This window comes from Salmo salar, chromosome 21 (assembly GCF_965601325.2).
Source record: "Salmo salar chromosome 21, fSalSal1, whole genome shotgun sequence".
NCBI classification, from domain to species: Eukaryota; Metazoa; Chordata; class Actinopteri; order Salmoniformes; family Salmonidae; genus Salmo; species Salmo salar.
Window position 1 is genome coordinate 21,056,536 of NC_138311.1, and position 20,915 is coordinate 21,077,450.

General features: G+C 40.5%; 1 protein-coding gene across 6 annotated transcripts in view; it reads left to right on the forward strand.

Annotated features, from left to right (window-relative positions):
- The first annotated feature begins 210 nt into the window (after positions 1 to 210).
- tns1b (tensin 1b) overlaps positions 211 to 20,915 on the forward strand; it is a 313,864-nt gene continuing 293,159 nt past the window's right edge. For 2 of the 6 annotated variants that reach the window (XM_014164404.3, XM_014164409.3), the window contains exon 1: positions 212 to 512. In XM_014164404.3, the coding sequence (XP_014019879.1) occupies positions 411 to 512 (102 nt within the window). In that variant the 5' untranslated portion in view covers positions 212 to 410. Of the gene's footprint in view, positions 513 to 20,915 lie in introns of all 6 variants that reach the window. The other 4 variants (XM_014164411.3, XM_014164408.3, XM_082967034.1 and 1 more) reach the window with 4 other exon arrangements.

Sequence of the window (20,915 nt, forward strand, 5' to 3'; positions counted from 1 at the left end):
AGCTGTCTGTCTATCTGTCGCTCTGCCATTCTACTACTACTACCCAGTGCTCAAGAGTCGTGTTTCCTTTTTTTTCACTTGACTAAAATATCCTGCCTCTTCCTACTATTAGTGGAAAACGAACAAAGTTTGGTGCAAGACATGAATTGAGAAATTCAGAGACAGCCCATCGAAATGATGACTTGTTTATGTAATTTATAACTGTTTTTTAGAAGTGCTAGCGATATTGCGTCCAGTTTGACTTGTTTCGTCATTTGGGGGCAAGAGCACAGCAACTGATTTATTTTTTTACATGCGTGAGTAGTTTAAAGTGTCTGCGAGAGAGAATTCACTATCCAGATTGGAACGCATAGCTCTGAAATATCATGTTTTTGAATGGGTCCACGAGACTCTGATCTGAATTTGCCTGGATGGGATGCACAGTGAGTTTCATCTGTTGTGAAGACGACTTCCTGCAAATGCCTCTTGGCCAACATGAGAAAAATAAAGAGGATAAGAGACTGTTGAACAAGGTAAGGACCCATTCCCATAATGAACGCGTGAGTTTCTAAACTATAGCAGGGAAAGAAAATGGCACGTTATGAATTTGACAATGCATTTAACGAAGCAGGCGGGGTTCTGCATGTGGCTACCTGCGGCAGCGTGACAGCTGTTCAAGCCACACATCGAGTGATAGTCGCCTACAGTTTAAGTTTAAGGAGTAATAACGCCTTCATTGACACAATACAAGGTGACCAAACATGACATTTCTTTATGAACTTGCAACCAGAATGATTTAAAATTAAATTAAAAATGTCATGCAGATGTGACGCAAGTTGAACAAATTATGACCAAATTCGTATATTCATCTCACTCCATTAATTTTTTTGTGGAGTCAGTGAAAGACTCATTCATTCTTGCTAATCTGTTCAAAAAGTTTCAAATATGTCACATCAACACATAGAGATATTGCAAAATCAATTTCAGAACAGCATTGACCAATTGACTACAAAGTAACCAAATAAAATCATCTACACATATTTTTCAGATGTTATCGCAGGTGCAGCGAAATGCTTGTGTTTCTTGCTCCAACAGTGCAGTAATACCTAATAATACAAAACAATACACCCAAATCCCCAAAATAAAAAGAAAGGTATCAAGCAATGTCAGGACGAGCAATGTCAGAGTCCGGGGACATCAATATCAAATCAAATCAAATTTTTATTTGTCACATGCGCCGAATACAACAGTTGTAGACCTTACCGTGAAATGCTTACTTACAAGCCCTTAACCAACAATACAATTTTAAGAAAAACAAGAGTTAAGGAAAATATTTACTAAATAAACTAAAGTAAAAAATAAAAGAGCAATATATGTATATGATGGTGTCTATAAACATTATATACACTATATTAATAGAAAAGGTGTGTACATCAGTACTTATATAGGATGATCCTTGACTAGAAAACAGTATATTACATATGAAGTGGGAAAACGATATGTGCACATTATTAAAGTGACCAATGACTATGTACATAGGGCATAGGGCAGTCTCCAAGGTTCAGCACTGGGTGGTAGCTGGATAGTGACTGTGACTAAAGTTCATGGTAAATAACTACAGTAGGCTAGACAATAATATGGTCTAACCTTTATTTGTCAGTTTACTTTGTAGTCAATTGGTCTATGGCTATGCTGTTCTGAAATGGATTATTGTTCTGAAATATTATTGTCAAGACTGCCCGGGTCATTTCAATGTAAACCCATGAGCACCAACATGAGGTTTATAGGAGCATATCAAATTTAGTGTCAAAGGAAAGCTACACAGCAAATTCTCCAGTGTTAAATCAACACTGAGTCTTCAATTAGCACTGAAAGTATGAACCTGTATAGACACTGGAACAGTGATAAATTAAAAGGATAGTTGAGGGTTTCGGAACTGAAGCCATTTATCTACTCACCCAGAGTAAGATGAACTCAGGGATACCATTTTTATGTCTAAATGTGCAGTTTGAAGGAAGTTGCTAACTAGCTTTAGTGCAATTGCTAAATAGCATTAGCACAATGATTGTAAGTATATGGTAACTGCTAGCATGCTAGTAGATACCAGAGACTTCCCGTCATTGCTCTAACAATAGTTACCATTAGCTTGTGAAACGACCTAAATGTCATTCCGGTTCATCTGTTCTGTCGCGCACCTACATTTTCATAGCTGTAATGAAGCTTACAGAGGTGTATGAGTTCATTAAAAGCCTATGTGATATCTCCAATGGGATATTAACCACTTTTCAGCATTATGTAAATAATAAAGGTCATGAACAGAAAGTCATGTTTTTCATGACATTGGATAATATTTGGATTATCCCAGATCAAAGTATGATGACCAAAGTATGACAATGACTGTTGCTTCTACATTTGTAAAGTTTGACCACCCTAACTGTCATTTTAATACACCAATGGTAACATGATATTCTCTTACCTAATTAAAATACGTACCGCCTTGTAACCAACATCGGAGAAGGCGTGTTTGCCGTGAGGTGTGATTTAAATTGCTGGATAGCTACTCTACTGGTGCCCAAATTTGACTGTAGGGTGTCAGCAAATATAATTAAAGTTTACACTATTCATCTATGGCAAAGATACTTATTTGTTTCCCCTTTCATCTGTGTCTGGTGTTTGCTAGTTACAGGCTAGCTAGGTCTTTAGCCAGCATGGAATGAAAGGGAGGAAGAGTAGTTCAAAACTCTGACGCAGTTGTCATGTCAACACATCCGTCAGTGCTGTTGTAAACCGCATTCCAAAATACATGTAACGGGAGATGTATAATAAAATTGACATCATTGATGCAATTTCAATGTTTGAGTTGCTTTGTGTGAGAGGATTTCATTGCAGCACTGTTCACTCCATTCAAGTTTCTTGATGTAGGCGTTTCAAAGAGCTGCCAGTCAGGGAAAGCTCATGAATATGAGCTTCCCACCCACTTAGCCTGTCTTTTCAAACTTCCTGGTATTTTGACCTGAGAGAAAAACAAAAACAATTAATAAAGTTGACACTTCTATCGCCCAAAAATAGAACTGATATTTCAGTCACTCAAAAGGCTATTTTAAATGAGAATTAAAACGACTGTTAGGGACTTTCAATATTTTTGTGTTAGAATATGCAATTTGCAGTAATATTTAAGAAAAATGTAACATGATCACCAGGAATGATATTTACTCTCACGGGTGGCCAAAAATAACAATCTAAATGCCATGCCCCTAATAAGACACACATCCTGAAAATAACCTATGGATTACATATAAAAATACCCAGCTGCTTGGTCAACCCAGCATAAAAGCGAATGAAAACCCAATTGATGTTTAAATTAGCTCATGTTTGGGAAATTCAAACAACCCCACATGTTAGGTTATTCACAGAATCTGTCAAATTATGCTGGCTTTCAAAGAGATGTATAATTCCTATAGAAATTCAGCCAGTGTGGATATCCAACCTTCAACAATGTATTCACCCACAACCTGTATTTATCATTTATCATAACTGCCAAAGTTGGGACGTTGCAATATGAGACTACCTGAAGCATCTAAACTGGAACAACCATTTTAGTAACGGGTGCAGTAAGTCCAAGTAACATATTGGATTAGTTTAGAAAATGTATGTAATTTATATTTGAGAAGCATAAGATTAATTAATCAATCCAAAAACATACATATTGAAACAATTCATTAAAATCAACGGCAATAGAGCATGCTGGGAAGTGTAATAATGATGGGCTTGGTTTTAGTTCAACTCTGGTTATTAACACCAACCCTGGGGTTATTTTAAACCAATGAGTGTTAAATCAACACATACAGAGTGAATTGTTATGGAAGAGATAGGCCACAAAAGCTCACAGAACGGGACCACTGAGTGCTGAAGCCCGTAGCGCGTAAAAATAATCTGTCCTAGGTTGCAACACTCAGAGTGGAGGCTGTTATAGCAACAAAGGGGGGACCAACTCCAAAAATTGCCCATAATTTTGGAATGAGATGTTCGAGGAGCTGGTGTCCACATACTTTTGGTCATGTAGTGTATTTCTATGGGCACAAGCACTGTTTATGACAAACTGTTCACACCTCTCTTGTTGTTGGAGAGAATTTAGCAGGAGAGAATTTTGCAGGTTTAAAGCTTATTTCCTGCAGTTCTACACATTTTTGTCATGGGGTGCAAAGAACATTTAGTAGTTATAAAGCAATTTTTTTGCAATTCTATACATTTTGCCATGTCTAATGTGTATTGATGTGATATTTGAGTGACACAAAAATTACAACAATATCTATGGGCTAAAAAGCCACAAAAAAAACTTTAGCTGACATGTGCGAGTTGATCTGGACATTTCTGACAAGGTACAGTGCATTTGGAAAGTATTCAGACCCCTTGACCTTTTCCACATTTTGTTACATTACAGCCTTATTCTAAAATGTATTTAAAAAAATGTAATCAATCTACACACAATACCCCATGATGGCAAAGCGAAAACAGGTTTTTAGAAATGTTAGCAAATTTACAAAAATGAAAAACAGAAATACCTTATTTACATAAATATTCAGACCCTTTGCTATGAGACTCAAAATTGAGCTCAGGTGTATCTTGTTTCCATTGATCATCCTTGAGGTGTTTCTTCAATTTGATTGTGGAGTCCACCTTTGGTAAATTCAATTGATTGGACTTGATTTGGAAAGGCACACACCTGTCTATGTAAGGTCCCACAGTTGACAGTGCATGTCAGAGCAAAAACCAAGCCATGAGTTCGAAGGAATTGTCCATAGAGCTCCAAGACATGATTATGTCAAGGCACAGATCTGGGGAAGGTTACCAAAAAATGTCTGCTTGGAGTTTGCCAAAAGGCACCTAAAGGACTCTCAGACCATAAGAAACAAGATTACCTGGTCTGATGAAACCAAGATTGAACTCTTTGGCCTGAATGCCAATTGTCACGTCTGGAGGAAACCTGGCACCATCCCTACGGTGAAGCATAGTGGTGGCAGCATCATGCTGTAGGGATGTTTTTCAGCGACAGGGACTGGGAGAACAGTCAGGATCAAGGAAAAGATTAACGGAGCAAAGTACAGGGAGATCCTTAATGAAAACCTACTCCAGAGCGCTCAGGATCTCAGACTGGGGCGAAGGTCCATCTTACAACAGGACAACGACCCTGAGCACACAGCCAAGACCATGCAGGAGTGGCTTCGGGACAAATGTCTGAATGTCCTTGAGTGGCCCAGCCATAGCCCGGACTTGAACCCGATCGAACATCTCTGGAGAGACCTGAAAATAGCTGTGCAGCAACGCTCCCCATCCAACCTGACAGAGCTTGAGAGGATCTGCAGAGAAGAATGGGAGAAACTCCCCAAATACAGGTGTGCCAAGCTTGTAGCGTCATATCCAAGAAGACTCAATGCTATAATCGTTGCCAAAAGTGTTTCAACAAATTACTGAGTAAAGGGTCTGAATACTTATGTAAATGTAATATTTCAGTTTGTTTGTTTTTATACATTTTCAAACATTTCTAAAAATATTTTTTTGCTTTGTCATTATGGGGTATTATGTGTAGATTGATGAGGGGGAAAAAAACAATTTATGCACAGTTTGCAATGGCTAACATGACAAGAGAAACAGACGATGCACTACCCAATTTCAAAATTGCACCTCGTGCATTCTACTATTACAACACTGTGATATAACGTATATGTTGAGCGGCTTCACTGCAGGTGTAACGCGGGTCGTATAAAAGGGACCAAGGCGCGGCATGTGAAGTGCTCATATTTCCTTTAATGAATACACTTAAAACAGAAAACGACAAAAACGACCAAACAGTTCCGTCAGGTACTACAGACAAAACGGAAAACAACTACCCACAAAAACCCAGGAAGAAAAACCCCTACTTAAATATGATCTCCAATCAGAGGCAAGGAGGATCAGCTGCCTCCAATTGGAGATCAACCCAAACAACCCCAACATAGAAAGAAAAACTAGAACTAAAACATAGAAATAGAAAACATAGAAAAACCCAAAACACCCCCTGTCACGCCCTGACCTACTCAACTATAGAAAATGACATCTTACTAGGGTCAGGACGTGACAGCAGGTAGATTGTATGTTTTAAAATTCAAAAAAAAAAAAAAAAAAAAATATATATATAAATATATATATATATATATATATATATATATATATATATATATATATATATATATATATATATATATATATTAAAAAAGGCACTCTGGGATATATGCAAATAAAGCTTTACACTCAGCAGTGTGTTAATTCAACACTGTGTCTATACAGGTCCACACTTTCAGTGTTAAATTAACACTGAGGAATTTGCTGTGTAAGAGTCTATATTTTTGGCGAATTAAGGCATATATATGTTTTTCAACCATTTTCCATCCTATGGAAAGCAAACGCTTTGATTTCTGTTCATACAGATGGAAAAGGGATCACACATTTTTTTTACTAGAAAATATCTTAAAAGGTATTAGAAAAAGAAATACGTCAAAACACAATAGTGTTTAAGTAAGGCCCCTGCCAACAAATAACAATATTTATATTTAGTTGTGCAGAAATCATTTGCCTTCTGTAAGTTTAAGAAATATTGCCTAGTATCTTGTCATTCTGTTCCCAAAACCCACATATCTTTAAACTAGTTTCTAATTTATCTCCCTCATGAAAGAAGGAAGGAAGGAGGGAGGATAATGGAAGTTAACACAAGTAATAAGTAAAGGTAAACCTACCAATTAGTTATAGTGTTTTTACTGATAACAATTTTGTTTATGAAGTATTAAGTGATTAAAACACGCGAAATTGGTAATAGAGTGACCGAAAAATCTGTAAAAGAATGACTACAATTGAATTGGCCACAATGGAAAATTATAGTAGTCACAAACCACAGTTGCAGTAGACCACAGTACAACACAGTACAGTACAGTAAAGAAAAGTAAATGAAAGTAGAGTAGAGTGTAGTTCAGGACCGTAGAGTAAATAGAAGTAGAGTATAGTTCAGTACAGTACAGTACTGTAGAGCACACATGAGTAGAGTACAGTATAATGTAATATATTCAACTTTACGCTACTGGACTGTACTCTACTGTACTGAACTATACTCTACTTTTCTATACTGTACTGTGCTGCACTGTACTGAACTATACTCTGCTCAGGGGTGAAAGAAAGGTGGTACGGTCCGGTATGGCTTCCAGGCAAAATAAGTAGAGGGGGTATGCAGTACCTGTAAAACATGAGCCTATCACGATAATGAAAACAAAATGTCAAGAAAACTGTTGGCTATTACACCACTATGTATCATTACTGCATGTCAGAGGCATGAAATATTAGTGAATGGACTTGAAAACGAGTGGTATAGCCTGCGCTATGCAGTGGAGGCATTAATTCTGGCTTAATGACAATTGTATAAGGTCATTAAACTTTTTGGTGTTTTGTGTAACAGATGTCTCTTTCCAATCACCACTGTTTGGAGGCTGGAAATAAACTCAGCAAAAAAAGAAATGTCTCTTTTTCAGGACCCTGCCTTTCAAATATAATTCGTAAAAATCAAAATAACTTCACAGATCTTCATTGTAAAGGGTTTAAACACTGTTTCCCATGCTTGTTTAATGAACATGCACCTGTGGAACGGTCGTTAAGACACTAACAGCTTACAGACGGTAGGCAATTAAGGTCACAGTTATGAAAACTTAGGACACTAAAGAGGCATTTCTACTGACTCTGAAAACACCAAAAGAAAGATGCCCAGGATCCCTGCTCATCTGCGTGAACGTGCCTTAGGCATGCTGCAAGGAGGCATGAGGACTGCAGATGTTGTCAGGGTAATAAATTGCAATGTCCTTACTGTGAGACGCCTAAGACAGTGCTACAGGGAGACAGGACGGACAGCTGATCGTCCTTGCACTGGCAGACCACGTGTAACAACACCTGCACAGGATCGGCACAACCGAACATCACACCTGTGGAACAGGTACAGACCTATATCCATCCTGCCCTGCCTTTCTAAAGTCTTCGAAAGCCAAGTTAACAAACAGATCACTGACCATTTTGAATCCCACCGTACCTTCTCCGCTGTGCAATCCGGTTTCCGAGCTGGTCACGGGTGCACTTCAGCAACGCTCAAGGTACTAAACAATATCATAACCGCCATCGATAAAAGACAGTACTGTGCAGCCGTCTTCATCGACCTGGCCAAGGCTTTCGACTCTGTCAATCACGGTATTCTTATCGGCAGACTCAACAGCCTTAGTTTCTCAAATGACTGCCTCGCCTGGTTCACCAACTACTTCTCAGATAGAGTTCAGTGTGTCAAATTGGAGGGCCTGTTGTCCGGACCTCTGGCAGTCTCTATGGGGGTACCACAGGGTTCAATTCTTGGGCCGATACTTTTCTCTGTATATATCAACGATATCGCTCTTGCTGCGGGTGATTCCTTGATCCACCTCTACGCAGACGACACCATTCTGTATACATCTGGCCCTTCTTTGGACACTGTGTTAACAAACCTCCAAACGAGCTTCAATGCCATACAACACTCCTTCCCTGGCCTCCAACTGCTCTTAAACGCTAGTAAAACTAAATGCATGCTTTTCAACCGATCGCTGCCCACACCTGCCCGCCCAACTAGCATCACTAGCCTCCAACACTCTACTCAGCAAACTGGATATAGTCTATCACAGTGCCATTCGTTTTGTCACCAAAGCCCCATATACCACCCACCACTGTGACCTGTATGCTCTCATCAGCTGGCCCTCACTACATATTCGTCGCCAGACCCACTGGCTACAGGTCATCTATAAGTCTTTGCTAGGTAAAGCTCCGCCTTATCTCAGCTCACTGGTCACCAGAACAACACCCATCCGTAGCACGCGCTCCAGCAGGTATATCTCACAGGTCATCCCCAAAGCCAACACCTGCTTTGGCCGCCTTTTCTTCCAGTTCTATGCTGCCAATAACTGGAACAAATTGCAAAAATCGCTGAAGTTGGAGACTTATATCTCCCTCACTAACTTTAAGCATCAGCTATCTGAGCAGCTTACCGATCGCAGTAGCTGTACACAGCCCATCTGTAAATAGCCCATCCAACTACCTACCTCATCCCCATATTGTTTTTATTGACTTTTCTGCTCTTTTGCACACCAGTATTTCTACTTGCACATCATCATCTGCACATCTATCACTCCAGTGTTCATTTGCTAAATTGTAATTACTTCGCTACTATGGCCTATTTATTGCCTTACCTCCTTACGCCATTTGCACACACTGTATATAGACTTTTTCTATTGTGTTATTGACTGTACATTTGTTTATTCCATGTGTAACTCTGTCTTGTTGTTTGTGTCACACTGCTTTGCTTTATCTTGGCCACGTCGTAGTTGTAAATGAGAACTTGTTCTCAACTGGCCTCCCTGTTTAAATAAAGGTGAAATAAACTTTTTTTTTTTAAAGGTACAGGATGGCAACAACAATTGCCCGAGTTACACCAGGAACTCACAATCCCTCCTCAGTGCTCAGACTGTCCACGATAGGCTGAGAGAGGCTGGACTGAGGGCTTGTAGGCCTCTTGTAAGGCAGGTCCTCACCAGATATCACGTCGCCTATGGGCACAAACCCACCGTCGCTGGACCAGACAGGACTGGCAAAAAGTGCTCTTCGCTGACGAGTCGCGGTTTTCTTTAACCAGGGGTGATGGTCGGATTCGCGTTTATCGTCGAAGGAATGAGCGTTACACCGAGGCCTGTACTCTGGAGCAGGATCGATTTGGAGTTGGAGGGTCCGTCCTGGTCTGGGGCGGTGTGTCACAGCATCATCGGACTGAGCTTGTTGTCATTGCAATCAATCTCAACGCTGTGCGTTACAGGGTACCCTTCCTGCAGGCTCATCCTGGCATGACCCTCCAGCATGACAATGCCACCAGCCATACTGCTCGTTCTGTGCGGGATTTCCTGCAAGACAGGAATGTCAGTGTTCTGCCATGGCCAGCGAAGAGCCCGGATCTCAATCCCATTGAGCACATCTTTTCTGTTAGTCACATGTCTGTGGAACTTGTTCAGTTTATGTCTCAGTTGTTGAATCTTGTTATGTTCATACAAATATTTACACATGTTAAGTTTGCTGAAAATAAACGCAGTTGACAGTGAGAGGACGTTTATTTTTTTGCTGAGTTTATTTTGCCAGTGGATGAACGTGTGTGGGTAGCCTAATAAAAGAGCCCAAAAACATCATGACTGGTTGTGTTTATGCCACAATTAAAGGTAATACATTTTAAAAAGTTAAATGACAAATCTTTATGACTAGGCCCACAGAGATGCTATTGAATTAATAGAGATTCTAAATATAATTATATGATTAGGCCCCACGGCCTGTGCGCCCATTAGGCAGGATTAGGCAGCCACCTAGAGTGGCAGTTTGATGAGGATGGCATTTTCCGAGCAAAACTGACCAAGACATGTTTTTTCTGTAGCCCATAGACTGGAGACCAAATGTATTACAATGTCATGAGACAGACACTTTTTAAATCAGTAACTTGTTAATGAGGAGAGAGAGTACAGGAGAAAGTCAACTAAAAAGGCAAGCGGGCAGACATCAGCTTTGGAGCAGCTGCTGCATAATCAAATAAGAGATGGACAGCAATGGTGCTGAGAGTAATTCATTTCAACAATTTTCTTCATTTTAATTCAACTTCACTAACAACAAGGTCTTTGTTGGAGCCTATTTCTTACTGTAAGAGGCAGGCCTGCCTGTTTGACAGATGCAATTATGCTATCCATAGATTTGTCGGTATAGCCAAATGCTCCAGTACTGTCACTATGCACTCCTTCAATACCTCAGTGTCTGGGAAGGGCTTGGTGTGTTTTGTTAGAACCAGGGCTTGAATTGAGTGAGGGTAGCCATAGCCTACCCTTTGCTGAAGAAAAGGGCAAAAAGGATACCTATTGTTAGCTTTATATTTTGAATAAATTAATAAAAAGGATCCAGATAATATAAAGTGTTCTATAACAATGCTTAACTCTGTGATGCCTTATGCTAGAAACAAGTTATAAAATGCTCACAAAAGACGTAACTCTCATGCATATGGGGATATATTGATTAGTCTCTATGACATTCTAAATCTGAGCTGCAGCCTTCAATATTTGAGGAGTCAAAACATTTACTTTGCTATTCTGTCCCTATTAATTGAACTTTTCACTTTCTGAAAAGAGATGTTTAAACCCAGGCAGCTTTTAGGGAAGCACTTCTGTTGTTGGGTTACACAACAGACAAGTAGACAGCAGTTGAAGCTTACATTCTTATGCATCGGTTGAGGCTCTGTCTGAGTGGAAAGGTCACTTTTGGAAGTGTCATGCTTAGATTCATAAGAATATTTATTAATTTGCAAACAGCGACTGTTTCGTTGCAAATAAGACACTCTGGTTTGACATTGGAGAAATATGATAAGAATGCCTATTTCTCTGTCCATTCTTCCCTGAAACTTCGATTTTCATCATCCATCTTTCTTTTGAGACTTTTTCAGAGCAACAAGTTTCTCTTGATTGAACGCTGTGTTTCTCCAATCAACGCACAAAGGGATATAAAAAACACATTTAATAAGACATTGGTGATTTTATCAGTGTAATCCGATTGAAAATATTAGCATATGTTACTGACATTGAACATGTTATATAGCTTACTAATCAGATGTGATAAAAATGGTATTTAATTTGTAGCTTAGGCCTATGAATTGGGCTGCTATTATGTTCTGTTCTGCTGAGCATAAGCTGAGAAAAAAATTGGCCCAAGGCCAAACTTGTTGCCGACCCCTGCGGTATACTATTCTAGTTTAGCAGGTATAGGAGGGGGAGGCAATTTTATGTCTCTCCTCGGATGGCAGAACATCCCCCACGTGCACACATAGGAGGTTCCATACCGGAAAGAAATTAAATCTACTTTCACCCCTGACATTACTTTTCTTTACTGTGCTCTACAGGTACTGAACTCTACTCTACTGTGCTGTGCTCTACTGTAATGCCCAAACTTGGGAAACATAGGCGTCTTGTTTGGAGACCGAGCTCATTAGAGTAATAGCCAGTGTGTAGAATAATATCCAAACATGCAAAGGAGGATATTACATTTGTCTACCTTTTCAGGATACATCACCATGAAGAGAAGGACATTTCCAGTTTGGCATGTCTTTCGTGATGCGATTCACAGCAGCACTGACAGTAGTGTTGACATGACAACTGAGTTTTGAACGACCCTTCCCCCCTTTTGTTCCATGCTGGATGAAGACCTACCTAGTCTGTAACTAGCTAACACCAGACACAGATGAAAGGGGAAACATATAAGTATCTTTGCCATAGATGAATAGCGTAAACTTTTAATTATATTTGCTGACCCCCTACAGTCAAAGTTTTGTACCAGTAGAGTAGCTATCTAGCTATACTGAACAAGCATATAAATGCAACATGCAACAATTTCAAAGATTTTGCTCAGTTACAGTTCATGTAAGGAAGTCAGTCAATTGAAATACATTCATTAGGCCCTAATCTATGGATTTCACATGACTGCGCAGGGGTGCAGCCATGGGTGGGCCTGGGAGGGCATAGGCCCACTCACTTGTCAGCCAGGCCTAGCCAATCATAATGAGTTATTCCCCACAAAAGGGCTTTATTACAGACAGAAATACTCCTCAGCAGGACCCCCCACCCTCCCCTCAGACGATCCCCTGATTTGGAGGTCCTGGGCTGGCGTGGTCTGCGGTTGTGAGACTGGTTGGACATACTGCCAAATTCTATAAAATGACATTGGAGGCAGCTTATGGTAGAGAAATTAACATTACATTTTCTGGCAACAGCTCTGATGGACATTCCTGCACTCAGCATGCCAATTGCATGCTCCCTCAAAACGTGCAGATGTCTATGGCATTGTGTTGTGTGACAAAACTACATATTTTAAAATGACTTTTTATTGTCCCCATCACAAGGTGCACCGGTGTAATGACTCAGCTGTTTAATAAGCTTCTTGATATGCCACACCTGTCAGGTGGATGGATTATCTTGGCAAAGAAGAAATGGTTACCAATAGGGATGTAAACAAATTTGTTCACAAAATTTTAGAGAAATAAGCTTTTTGTGAGTATGGAACATTTCTGGGATTTTAATTTCAGTTCATGAAACATGGGACCAACACTTTACATGTAGCGTTTATGTTTTTGTTCAGTGTTTATAAACCATGTCACGCCCTTATTTGGTGGCAAAAAAATGAATAGTGGGAAAACGATTGGAACCATTTCCCTGTTTAACCGCAAGGTTTTATGGGTATTATGACATCTCCGCTGTGGGCCTCTATTGTCCCTCTAACCACTCTGACATCATTGCAAATGCATTCGATAATCACATCAAACACTTAGCATCAAAACAGTATCATTCTTTTAAAACTCACCTCAATGTGATTGATCAGTTTGTATAAAGAAGTTTAATTACAGGTTGAATCTGAGTGGAATCATGGTTGTTTGGATGTTGTTTCAAAGCCTAACACAACGAAATGGACAGGGCTTTCTAAGTTAATAATTAATTCAAAACACCTATAAGCATATTAGAGTGTATGCATAGGAATATATATGAGCCCAAGCCTGAAAAAAAAACCGGAATTAAATAATGATTGTGCATAGCCTACCGCATATTACTCATGGCAGAAAAACTGTTTTAAGATGTCTTTGGTACATAATTGGTCTAGCCTATACTCCAAAATTAAACAAATTCTAGTAATCTCCTTTGAGTGTGGACTGTATTATTATGCATACTGGATGGCATGGGGGTAGAAGCTGTTAAGGAGCCTTTTGGACCTAGACTTGGCGCTGCGGTACAGCTTGCCGTGCTGTAGCAGAGAGAACAGTCTATTACTTGGGTGACTGGAGTCTCTGACAATGTTTGGGGCCTTTCTCCGACACCTCGTAGTATATAGGCCTTGGATGGCAGGAAGCTTGGCCCCAGTGATGTACTGGGCCGTATGCACTACCCTCTGTAGCGCCTTACGGTCGGATGCCAAGCAGTTGCCATACCAGGCGGTGATGCAACCGGTCAGGTTGCTCTCGATGGTGCAGCTGTAAAACCTTTTGACCCATGCTAAATCTTTTCAGTCTCCTGAAGGGGAAAAGGTGTTGTCATGCCCTGTTCATAATTGTCTTGGTGTGTTTGGACCATGATAGTTTGTTGGTGATGTGGACACCAAGGAACTTTTCGACCCGCTCCACTACAGCCCCGTCAATGTGAATTGGGGCGTGTTTGGCCCTCCTTTTCCTGTAGTCCACGATTAACTCCTTTGTCTTGCTCACGTTGAGGGAGAGTTTGTTGTCCTGGCACCACACTGCCAGGTCTTTGACCTCCTCCCTATAGGCTATCTCATTGTTGTCGGTGATCAGGCCTACCACTGTTGTGTCGTCAGCAAACTTAATGATGTTGTTGGAGTCGTGCTTGGCCACACAGTTGTGGGTGATCAGGGAGTACAGGAGGGGACTGAGCACGCACCCCTGAGAGGCCCCCGTGTTGAGGATCAACGTGGCAGTTGTGTTGTTTCCTAACCTTACCACTTGGGGGCAGCCCGTCAGGTTCCAGTTGCAAAGGGAGGTGTTTAGTCCCAGGGTCATTAGCTTAGTGATGAGCTTTGTGGGCACTATGGTGTTGAACGCTGAGCTGTAGTTAATGAACAGCGTTCTCACATAGGTGTTCCTTTTGTCCAGGTGGGAAAGGGCAGTGTGGAGTGCGGTTGAGATTGCGCCATCTGCGGATTGGTTCAGGCTGTATGCGAATTGGAGTGGGTCTAGGGTTTCCGGGATGATGGTGTTGACATGATCCATGACAAGCCTTTCAAAGCACTTCATGGCTACCGACATGAGTGCTACGGGGCGGTAGCCATTTAGGCAGGTTGCCTTCACTTTCTTGGGCACAGGGACTATGGTGGTCTGTTTGAAACATGCAGGCGTTACTATCGATGTCTCTGAACAGATTTCACTTGGTTTCCCAAATGAAGCACTGGGTAACTGCAGTGAAATAAGGAGTGAAATAACCGGAGTAGCCTACCCGACCGGATTGAGAAACGAACCAGTTTGAAAAACGAACCAGCTTGAAAAATTAACCAGCCTGAAAGCGGCCTCCATTCGCTTTTCGAGTCCATATGGATGATGTTTTTTTCCCGCCTGCCCCTGTACCTGCCCATTTGATAATGGGACATTTTAAATCAAAACAAATTTTACTTAATAGTAAACACAATATTAAATTGATGGGATCATTAAATTGAGAGAACTGCTTGTGCAGCCAGAGGCAAGCTTTTTTGCGACTTTCTCAAATCATCAATAGCCTATAGTCACATCATGCAGCCCATATATGTTTTGATTTCTAAGACATTCTAAGGTTTGTATAATTCATGACTAAAGTTGCCAAATAACTCTACATCTAGCATATTGGACCTGTTTCAAATGATCACTTTTACATTTAACTTAGCCACTTCATATGCTCACTCGCTCTGGAATGGGAAAAATATCCTTTCTATTTTATTCTGCCAAGTTCAGTTATATTCTTCTTACTATAAAATCATATAATATTAAATAATGGCATGGGACTTATGAGCATATCTTGTCTGCTAAATGAACAAGTCTACAGGCTATGGCATGGCGCATAGCCAGATAACATACAGTAGGCCAACTCATATTCTGTTCTTCTGAAATACATTTTCTTCATATCATAATATTTCCTTAGACCTGCCTAAAGTAAATCATGGATTAATTGTGATGGTTTGTATTAAATTGACTTTTTAAAATGTAGATGTTCCAAAGGCACGCATCAGCAGCTTGTATTCGACTTGTATGCGCGGAGACCTGGAGATGCTTAATGTGTTTACAGTGCATTCAGAAAGTATTCAGACCCCATTGACTTTTTCCCAATTTTGTTATGTTACAGCCTTATTCTAAAATGAATTAAATAAAGAAAAAATCCTCATCAATCTACACATAATAGCCCATAATGACAAATAATGCAAATGTATTAAAAATAAAAAATATAAATATCTTATTTACATAAGTATTCAGACCTTTTGCTATGAGACTTGAAATTGAGCTCAGGTGCATCCTGTTTCCATTGATCATCCTTGAGATGTTTCTACAACTTGATTGGTGTCCGCCTGTGGTAAATTCAATTAATTGGACATGATTTGGAAAGCCACACATCTGTCTATATAAGGTCCCACAGTTGACAGTGCATGTCGGAGCAAAAAGCATGCCATGAGGTCGAAGAAATTGTTTGTAGAGCTCAGAGACAGGATTGTGTCAAGGCAAAGATCTGTGGAAGGGTACCAAAAAACTGAGCAATTAGGGGAGAAGGCTATTGTTCAGGGAGGTGACCAAGAACCCGATGGTAACGCTTACAGAGCTCCAAAGTTCCTCTCTGGAGATGGGAGAACCTTCCAGAAGAACAACCATCTCTGCAGCACTCCACCAATCAGGCCTTTATGGTAGAGTGGCCAGACGGAAGCCACTCCTCAGTAAAAGGCACATGACAGCCCACTTGGAGTTTGCCAAAAAGTACAAAAAGTACTCTCAGACCATGAGAAACAAGATTCTCTGGTCTGATGAAACCAAGATGGAACTCTTTGGCCTGAATGCCAATTGTCACGTCTGGAGGAAACCTTGCACCGTCTCTACGGTGAAGCATTTTGGTGGCAGCATCATGCTGTGGAGATGTTTTTTAGAGGCAGGGACTGGGAGACTATTTAGGATCAAGGGAAAGATGAACAGAGCAAAGTACAGGGAGATCTTTGATGAAAACCTGCTCCAGAGCGCTCAGGACCTCAGACTGGGGTGAAGGTTCACCTTCCAACAGGACAACAACTCTAAGCACACAGCCAAGACCATGCAGGAGTGGCTTCGGGACACGTCTCTGAATGTCCTTGAGTGACCCAGCCAGAGCCCGGACTTGAACCCTATTGAACATTTCTGGAGAGACCTGAAAATAGCTGTGCAGCGACGCTCCCCATCCAGCCTTACAGAGCTTTAGAGGATCTTCAGAGAAGAATGGGAGAAACTCCCCAAAAACTGGTGTGCCAAACTTGTAGTGTCATACCCAAGAAGACTCGAGGCTGTAATCACTGCCAAAGTTGCTTCAACGAAGTACTGAGTAAAGGGTTTGAATAGTTATGTAAATGTGACATTTAAGTTTTTTATTTGTGAAACATTTGCCCCCCCCAAAATAATACAGTTTTTGTTTTGTCATTAATGGGTATTGTGTGTAGATTGATGAGGGAATAAAAAAATATATATTTTAGAATAAAGCTGTAACGTAACAACATGTGGCAAAATTTAAGGGGTCTGAATACTTTCCAAATGCACTGTATATTAATTAACGGTCAATTAATGTGAGTCTTTTGTATGACAATAACCGGGTTACGAATGTCATGACCGCCACAGCACTTGTGATGCCACCCTGTCCCGTTAATAATCTGAGTGGCTCAGCAGTCTAAAGCACTGCATCTCAGGGTATAGAGGCATCACTGCAGTCCCTGGTAGAAATCCAGGCTGTATCACATCCGGCCGTGATAGGGAGGCCCATAGTGCGGCGCACAATTGTCCCAACATCGTCCGGGTTTGGTCGGGGTAGGCCGTCATTGTAAATAAGAATTTGTTCTTAACTGACTTGCCTAGTTCAAGAAAGGTTAAATAAAAAATACAAATAAATAAAAGGATTGAGTAAATAAATAATAAATAAATAAATAAAAAACTAAATGCAAGTGTTTGACATGGGGGAGAGACAAGTAACTTCATAATCAAACTTTAGCAATGTAGAAGCAACAGTTATTATTCATTCTTTGGTCATCACACTTTCATTCAAATATCATACAATTTCATGAAAAACATGATTTTGACTGTTCATTACCTTTGAAAATCACATCATATTTAGTAGCCCCCACTGCTTAATGAATATAGGGGAAACACTCAGGACCCTTGTGGTCATTCTGTTCACTTACTGTAGTTCAATAACCAAAAGAGATTTGTTCAAACTCAAGTGTCATATCATAGCTGCCACCCCAGACATCTTTAAATCTTAATTCGGAGTAGTTATATAACAGCGTTTTTGGAAAACGTGGTCACATAAAAAACTGAGCCAGATTTGACAGTCATTCTGTTACCAAACTGCATCTGCACTGTTCCTCAAGTAAATGTGTTCTACAAAAAGATGTCAGTGGCAATTGCTCAAAGTAGACGTTTTGGTGTATGGTTTGTTAAACTTTGCAATCAATGGTTTTGGCTTGACATACATTTTAAAGTGAAAAAGTGAGTCTCAGCGTCACTTTGTTATTGTAGAATTGTCCCTCAGTGATGAACAGTGTGTGTCTAAGACAGAGGTCATGAAGAGTGCTGCTGCGACATTGTGGTAGTCAGCACTAGGCAGTGTCTGGGCGATGGGCAGAGAAGTGGGTTAGGGGAAAGGGTCAAGGTAAGGAGGGGTGATGGGGTAGGGACAACAGGGACTGCTTTGTTGTCCATGGCTCCATAAGTGGAATGAATAGAGGAATGTGGTCACAGACCTGTGCTCTGAATCCCTTCTCTAGTTCATACTGCCCTCTCAATTCACTGATTTCAAAGTTTATTTTCTGGAGCCTGACCAAATATCAAGTTTTTGTTCTCCTACTCTATGCTCAGCACCAACATTTTCAGGCTAAATTTTAAATGCTGTTTGTCTACAAATATAGAACACTCACATCCTTTACACAACACAATGGCAATCATACTGTACATACAGTTGAAGTCGGAAGTTTACATACACTTAGGTCCTCGGGAGAAATTAACAAATGCCTGAAGGTACCACGTTCATCTGTACAAACAATAGTACGCAAGTATAAACACCATGGGACCAGTCAGCCGTCATACCACTCAGGAAGGAGACGCGTTCTGTCTCCTAGAGATTAAGTACTTTGGTGCGAAAAGTGCAAATCAATCCCAGAACAACAGCAAACGACCTTGTGAAGATGCTGGCGGAAACAGGTACAAAAGTATCTATATCCACAGTAAAACAAGTCCTATATCGACATAACCTGAAAGGTCGCTCAGCAAGAAAGAAGCCACTGCTCCAAAACCGGCATAAAAAAGCCAGACTACGGTTTGCAACTGCACATGGGGACAAAGATTGTACTTTTTGGAGAAATGTCCTCTGGTCTGATGAAACAAAAATAGAACTGTTTGGCCATAATGACCATCGTTATGTTTGGGGGAAAAACGGGGAGGCTTGCAAGCCGAAGAACACCATCCCAACCATGAAGCACGGGGGTGGCAGCATCATGTTGTGGGGGTGCTTTCCTGCAGGCGGGACTGGTGCACTTCACAAAATAGATGGCGTAATGAGGGAGGAAAATTATGGGGATATATTGAAGCAAAATCTCAAGACATCAGTCAGGAAGTAAAAGTGTGGTCGCAAATGGGTCTTCCAAATGGACAATGACCCCAAGCATACTTTCAAAGTTGTGGCAAAATGGCTTAAGGACAACAAAGTCAAGGTATTGGAGTGGCCATCACAAAGCTCAATCCTTTAGAAAATTTGTGGGCAGAACTGAAAAAGTGTGTGCGAGTAAGGAGGCCTACAAACCTGACTCAGTTACATCAGCTCTGTCAGGAGGAATTGGCCAAAATTCACCCAACTTATTTTGGGAAGCTTGTGGAAGGCTATCCGCAACGTTTGACCCAAGTTAAACAATTTAAAGGCAATGCTACCAAATACTAATTGAGTGTATGTAAACTTCTGACCCACTGGGAATGTGATGAAAGAAATAAAAGCTGAAATAAATAATTCTCTCTACTATTATTCTGACATTTCACATTCTTTAAATAATGTGGTGATCCTAACTGACCTAAAACAGGGAATTCTTACTAGGATTAAATGTCAGGAATTGTGAAAAACTGAGTTTAAATGTATTTGGCTAAGGTGTATGTAAACTTCCGACTTCAACTGTATGCTCGTGTTGGATGTGTCGTCACTCAATTGCAAAGGGCTCTTAAATTCGGGAAGCTGGTCCTTAGCTTTGGCAGAATTGGGGGCTTTGGCCTTCAGGCCATGTGCTTTTAAACACAGTGAATGTAATCAGGTAATCAGGTTTGCACTTATGAAATTATACACTCTTTGAAAAAAAGGTGCAGGGTTCTTTGGTTTGTCCCCATTTGGGAACCCTTTTTGGTGCTGGGTAAAACCCTTTGCAGAGGGTTCTATCTAGATCTCTCTATGTAGGGTAATTCAAAGAACCCTGTGTATATGGTTCTACCTGGAACCATCTCTGGAGGGTTTTACTAGGCACCCTTTTATCTTTTGAGGGTTCTTCCTAGAATCTCAATCATCTAAATTGGAACAATCATCTCAGTAACAGATGCAATAAATCCAAATACTGTACTAACAGATTGGACTAGTTTAGAAAACTGTATGTTATTTGTTTTTGTGTAACATAAAATGTATCAAACAATTTTATTCAGAAAATCTCCCTGCATTAGAGAATGCTGAGAAATATGATATATGGTTCTATGTAGAACCCTTTTTGTCTCCCGAAGAATCCTTCTTGCCTTCCAAAGAGTCATCAAAGAATCCTTTCTTCCAAAAAGGGTTCTTCTGATCAAAACGGTTCTTGGTAGAACCATTTACAAACCCTTTTTTCTAAGAGTGTATGGTGCTGCAACTGGTGACACAACTTTTCAACCACTCAAATTCAGCCTTCATCATCATAGGTCTTGCCTGTTGGAATTGTTATTACCTTCTCAATTACCACCCTTGATTTCTCCATCCATGGAAGCAATGAAGAGGGATTAGGCTGACTCTAAACGAGGGAAGAGAAATAGTTGGGCCGTAAAATCACATGGCTCGCTTTCCCGGGCCTTTGCTGGTACAGTTGGC